At 34.9% G+C, this 6,905-nt stretch overlaps 1 protein-coding gene across 1 annotated transcript; it reads right to left on the bottom strand.

Moving 5' to 3' along the window:
• Positions 1-267: 267 nt before the first annotated feature.
• LOC140147495 (uncharacterized) lies at positions 268-582 on the bottom strand. The gene has a single exon (XM_072169274.1). It carries the CDS (start codon positions 580-582, stop codon positions 268-270), a length of 315 nt encoding a protein of 104 aa, XP_072025375.1.
• Between the last annotated feature and the right edge of the window lie 6,323 nt (positions 583-6,905).

Below are 6,905 nucleotides of genomic sequence, written 5' to 3'. Positions count from 1 at the left end.
TTTCATGACATTCCAGGTGAAGCTGGCTTTGCCGGTGTCACTACCATTCCTACTGAATGTTCTCCAACCAACCTTAAACCGGATCTGGTAATTCTTTGGAAGAATCTCAGGAAACCTTTGATTGTCGAACTGACTTTGAGCATGGTATTGACAGGGCCCATCAATTGAAGCTCAATAAGTATGCGCCTCTTATTTCTGATATTCAGGAAAAGGATTTCGATGTTACTTACCATGCTTACATTCCTGTTGAAGTTGGCTCGAGAGGTTTCATTTCACAAGATAAAAACAACTCCAACCTGCCTTTATTCTGATCAGAGCTTCTTTCCTGGTGTTGTCCTCCATCTTCACTGTTTGGCCAATATATTTATAGCCATCTACCTTTTCGATAACATCGTCTTCAACTACAATGACGTCCTCTGACTTTTTACTTCCTTGATTCAGAGTATTTAAATGAACCTCCATATCCGTTACTGATGTTGTCACCAAAGCTACATCATCTACAAATCTCATATCTGTAAGCTTCTCGCCATCAATGTTGATCTCCCTCTCCTGTAGGATCAGCTTTCTGAATATATCTTCCATTGCTGTAGTGAACATTTTGGGGGGATATTGTGTCTCCCTGTCTCACACCTCGCTGAATTCAGATTGCTTTTGAAACATCGTTTTCAATGTGAATTTTGGTTGTGGCATTTGTGTAGATGTCCTCAAGAATTTTGACATATCCTTCATTGACTCCGACTTTACGTAGTGCTGTAAAGAGGTCTTTATGTTCCACTGAGTCAAAGGCCTTCTCATAGTCTATATATCCAATGCATAGCTTCAAGTTATATTCATTTGCCTTCTCAATAAGTTGGTTGATAGCATGCAGATGGTCTACAGTTAAATAACCACTTCTGAAAGCCTGCCTGTTCTCTTGGTTGGTTTTCATCAAGCACTGGCCCATCAAATACCAAAATTTTCATTTTGGGCAAAAATAGTCTGAAATTAGAATTTTTCCGCGCGTGAATATATATGTTCCATAATTTCCGTCATTTTAAGTTATGCACAAAACGTGTGTGTGTAGGGGTGTGTTTGTGTGTGTGGGGGGGGGGGCATGTGGGTTTTGGACATGTGTGCATAAGAAAAAGGAGTGATTTTCCAGCATTTTATTCACAAAAATTTGAATTGTTCAATTCGTTTTACCGTAGCAAATTCTATGCCAACAGTGATTTTCTCTTTAATGTTTAATTTCGAGTCCTATATGTACCTTTTGCTTACTAAGCTTACATAAAGAGCGTTATTCTTTAAGGAATCGGATAGTAACGTTTGCACAGTTGTTTTTGTGTGACATGAGAGCACATCAGACACATCAAATTGCATTTTGAATACGAGGAATGTACTTCTGATATCATATAATTTCGATTTTTTTGAAATTCGCGATACAATAAAAATTGGATGGCAAATTATTAAAATTGATGTTTTTAATATTTTTGACATTTAACAGTCCTCGAAGTAAACTTAATAAATCTAATGATATGTACTAAAGGTGTATGTAGCCTGGAGGAAAAGCCGTCCATCATTTTAAAATTTTATCCTTTTGTATATATATATATTTTTCACCAAAAGACCTAAAATGTGTTGTCTTTTGGTGCAAAAAATAGACACAAAATAGTGTTATAGTTGTCACGCATTCTATCCTATGATCCTGCGTAGGTATCCGTTTACTATCGAACAGATTCATTTCATGGTTACAATGGTTTCACATTTCCTTCACTTTATATCAGTATCCTCAAGAGTTCCCGCATTTGATGATACTTTCAAACGAAGGAGTATCAAGGGAATAGGCTGTCGAACTATGCTACTTGAAAAGATCATCAGTTAGATATAAGTTGTTGTATCAATGCATTGCTACTTGTGTTTTTATCAGGTACAATTGTGCCCTCTCATCCTCTCTATCTCTCTCCTTGCCTTGCCTTCCTTTATCTCCGTGATCTTACTCATCTCGCTATGAAGCGCACTCACTTTCTCTCATATTTCTATCTCCTCCCTCTTTATATGTTCCCTGTTTTTCTCTTTTTACTCGTCTTTGGTTTTACCTGTCTCATATTCCTGCAATCCCCTCTCGTAATACCACTTTTCTTCATTTCCCCTCTCTCTGTCTCTGTTATATCACGTCACTACAATCATCTATTTTTACGAATAAGTAGGATTTCTTTATAGCACCAGCAGCACTTAGATTATATTATACCCGCCCGGTCTATACAAAAAATCAGATTAATTAGCAGTTACGACTGCTACTACGACAGTTTGGAATGTGACGCTTTATTTCATTTATATCAAAATCTAATAAAGTGTTTGTGTCAAATACCATCGTAACATATCGCTGACACTTGACAATCAAATGATCAAAACATATTGTGGGCCCGCGCGATATAACACATAATTTCTTCCTCTTTGTTAATCGGCATCATTAAGTATGCCTTGTCATGTATCTCAAGGCATAATAACAATCCAGCCCATTTTCACAGTTTTATCCGAAAAACTGCACTGAGATTGTCAATACTATAGAAAGAAAATGCGAAAATGCTTGATATCGTTCTTGAATGTAGAGTTTGGTTTCAAACCAGGTTATGTCCACAGTGTAAACTTTTGAGGAAAACACACGTTTTTTCTGATATGGAAATTAAATCTGGGTTGATTTGGTTCATTTTGTATGTGGGTAAGGTATTATGATTCGGATCCAAAATAATTATTACAGGACATTATTCGTTTTCATTATCTCTTTTATTTTAAACATTTGATGCATTTTACTCAGTTTGCAACTAAACATTTTTATGTTTTACATTTTTATTTTACATGTCAAAAAAGAAAAATTTGAAAATCTAATTTCATTTTTGGATTATGAAAAGAGCCTTTGTAACCAACATAAGGATGAAATAATTAGAAAGATCTACCATCATTAACATTTGTAAAATTATTTTATTCTATGTGATATGCAGTGCAAAATAAACTGTTTAGGAAAAAAAGTCCAAGATAATTTGTTTTTCCATGCTTATATTTACTTTAAAAAATGTTATGTCTTTCGCTTACTAAAAGCAGAATTCCTGTGACAACCAAAATAAATAAATTATACAAACGTCTTCCATTATTACCGATTCTGTTGAATGACGATTGATAGCCTGATAGGCTACTTGAAAGGTGTGTCCAGCATGATATGCACGTATTATTTGACTACCTTAACCCATATCCTGCAGACTTTGCCTTATCGCTTCAATTTAATAAATGTCTATTTTATATCAGCTTACTATCCACCTCATCTTACATCGCATCAGTCAAAACAATTAAGTGACGATAGTCTCCTGCTTTATTTCAAATCTTTTATAATGTTAATGCCAATGTGTAGCAATCGACGCTAAGAATAGCGAGTATTTGGGTCATTTTATAATGTGCATATCAACCCAGATGACATCCGGGATTCCGGGATGACATTTTTCTGTTAAGGTTGACAGTGCGTGATGATCATCGGCAGGCCACATGGTTGCACATAATCGATCTGTTGGCACTTCACCATCTTACAGCGACCTCGGGACTTACCTAATCAATAGAAATCACATTTAGCCATAAGATATACGTTTATGGGTTACTGTTCATTATTAGACAGGGAAGTTTAATGTAGTTTTTGATTCCTTCATTTGGGTACGTAGGTCATTTGGGTCCAAAGTAAAATAAAAGATACATTCTACATTCGTTTAGAGTTGCAATAGTATCCCTAAAGTTGCGCTAGTACAAAGTTCCTTTAAGCACTAGTGCACAGATCTATCTTAACGATTGTTATACCAAATATAATTAAAGGGCATATCTGTTGCAACAACAAATTTAAGAATTTTCGAAGAGAATAATTATTACATTACAAATTGACACTCGTTGCAATTTTTCATGCGTATTCCTCCTGATTTTATCCATATGTTTAAAAACCATTAAATTTGTAATACTTGATTCAGAGTTTTTTCTGAGAACAATAACAGTATACGTTATGTGCATTGAGAGTGTTTAAAGTCCGTTCTTTCAAAGCGGGCACATTCATGACGTCAAACGTTTTTCTAGGTCAAATCTGTATCGTTCGAAGAAACTCACCTCTTACAGTTGGTTTTTGCAGAATATCAAATTTAAACGTCTTATTTTCTCAAAAAGGAGTCATTTTCATTGTCCTCATAATATTAAATTGCAATGATATGATGTTGTCCAAGCAATATATATGCCCTTTAAGGGTGTCAATAGGGCGGACAGTTGTTTGGATTCCAGAGTGAGGGTGTCTGTAACAGACACGGCCATGATAGTTTATCTCATTAATTTCACTGGACTTTTAGATGTATTGCAACTGGCAGTCAATATAAATTAAAATAAAATACATCCAAATAACACAACAACCTAGATCAGGTTAACAATAGGTGTGGAAAACTGTACATGTACCAGCATAAAAAGTATGGAAACCCAACAGGTAAAAGAACACCAAAAAGATATAAACAAATATAATAATAATAATAATAATAATAATAATATAATAACAACAATAAATGGTTCTTATAAGGCGCAACGTCTTCCAAGGAACTTAAAGCTCGCAAAACGTAAATACATCGAAAATAAGATAACAGATTTTGTTGTACAACAATTGAAAATCTAAATCTAACAAAATTAACACCTTTGCAACATCACGTAACAGGATAGTCAAGCAACCGCGGTGCAGCCATCTGCAATCTCACGGCCACTGTCCCTCTCATTATCAGAGTAAAGTAAATGTTTTACGCCAGCGCATATTTAGCGCTTTTTGAGAGATCTTGATAGAATGCTGCTGCACAACAATAATTAATGGCCCAAAATTACTGCAGTTGAAGGGAGCTTGTGGTCACCTGCTCCGCCGCCGACTGATCCGATTTGAAATGTAACGTTTCATAAGATCCAATAAAGTAAGAGTTGTGTGAAGTGCCATTATTACAAGTTTTTGACAGTCAAATGATATTGTCGTTTTTGCTCATCTTTATTATTAAGTACATACATATATGCATTCCATTAGCGTAATATCAAGGCATAATGAAACTCTTTAAATATGGCCTCTAGGTAATATTTACAATTTACAGATGTACTTGAAATACTGGCACTGTTACTACTGGAGAGGATACAAAAACGAATGGCGTGAAATATGGACTCATCTCATCCCATCAATAGTGAAGTCTTTATAATATACATATATTTCGATTTCTTTGCAGTTGAATGAACCGAGAAAAAACAAGTAGAACATAGGAACAACTTAATGAATTTTATAAATACTGATGCATTTTTTTATTTTCCTTATCTAGATTACGGCAAAAACCTCAACACATGAACACCTGTTTTTTATAATGCAGCAAATAGTTTGTTAATACATGGTTTATTTGCATGCCTGACGAAATAACCAATATAAGTGCGATATTTGCAAAATACAAATTAGCGCATTATAATTTTCCACACAGCATGAATTTTACCTGATGCAACTGTGGAAAAAATCTGGAAGGAACTGGGAAGTTTACAATATTAAAGTACTTAATGGTTATAATGTAAATATTTTAAATTGATACAATTTTTCTACCAAGAAAAACAGCATGGGATTGTACACATTTCTTATGCATACCAAGGGTACTTGTGTTTGATATTCAAAGCCAATGTTAATTGCTGCATTTGAATAGGGGCGACTGTAAAACTCGACCGTCGGTTGACCGCCGGTTGACCGCCGGTTGCACCGCGTTCCATTGTTTAGAACAATAGAATGCGGCTCCAACCGAACGGAACCGTAGCTATCTTTGTACATAAGTTGAATCAAAGCAGACCGCGGAATATACAATGAAGCTTCAAAAGCCTCCTTTATATATTAACGAAAAAAACGTCGCACTTTTCTATTCTTTTCTGCCTTTGTTGAATATGCTAACATCAAATCCAATGAAATAAGGAACAGCATAACTTCAGCTATACAAATGGTATATTTTTTCCACAAAATGGGCCAGAACAGCTATTGCCCATGACTCCTCCATCTCGCCTTACCAGAAGGAGAAAGCAGCATAAGAACTAGTTCATCCGCATGCTTAAAAATCGACGGAGTCCTTATGTCGCCATTCTATGTCGAAGACACTCCCACAATGACACGGTTTGGTGAAATCAGATTTAGCTGTTAATGGACACTCTTTAGAACTCTCATCATTCATGTCATTATTGGTTAAGCATTTACGAGCCTCATATACATGTCAATCTGTTTCATATCTTTTAAATTTACAAAGGTTATCACAATTCAGGATTGAAAAGCTGAATAATAAGCACGCTTTCTATTTTTATATGACGCGCATATCGTGATACTACTTAAATAAACCAAATGTCTGAAGGGCAAATTTTAGGTTTGTGTGCTTAACAGTTGCCTAGGTGAAGTAGTGGAATATCAAGATTCACAAAGTGTCGCGAAGATTTTAACGGCGTTGCTTTCTCTGTTTGGTTAGCTTGTTCCGAAGTGATCAAATGATTAATAGCGAGTATCAGTGTTATTGGCAGTATTAATGTGAAGATTTTAAACTGAGTCAATTGATGTACTAATTAATATTTAATCTTTGTATAAATAAAACTATAAGCTCATTAAACTAAATAATTTCAATATGTCAGGGGCTCTTAAGGCAATAATGTGCGATTTCCATAAAGATTCTTATTTGTTTTCCACAAAATGTTAGAATCTTTAGACTCAGAATCTTTAGTATTATGTATACGGAACCCTCTCCTAAACTGGTTCTAGAAAGAACCATTTCCTGACAAATGGTTCTAATAGGAAACAAAAAGCTTTTTTGTAAAGAAACTTTTTTTTTATAGAACATCGGAAATAGATCAAACTATACCTTTTCAGAAAGCAATACATT

This window comes from Amphiura filiformis, chromosome 3 (genome assembly GCF_039555335.1).
Source record: "Amphiura filiformis chromosome 3, Afil_fr2py, whole genome shotgun sequence".
Classification (NCBI taxonomy): Eukaryota; Metazoa; Echinodermata; class Ophiuroidea; order Amphilepidida; family Amphiuridae; genus Amphiura; species Amphiura filiformis.
Note: the sequence above shows the minus strand (reverse complement) of the source record. Positions and strands in the feature narration are given on the sequence as shown.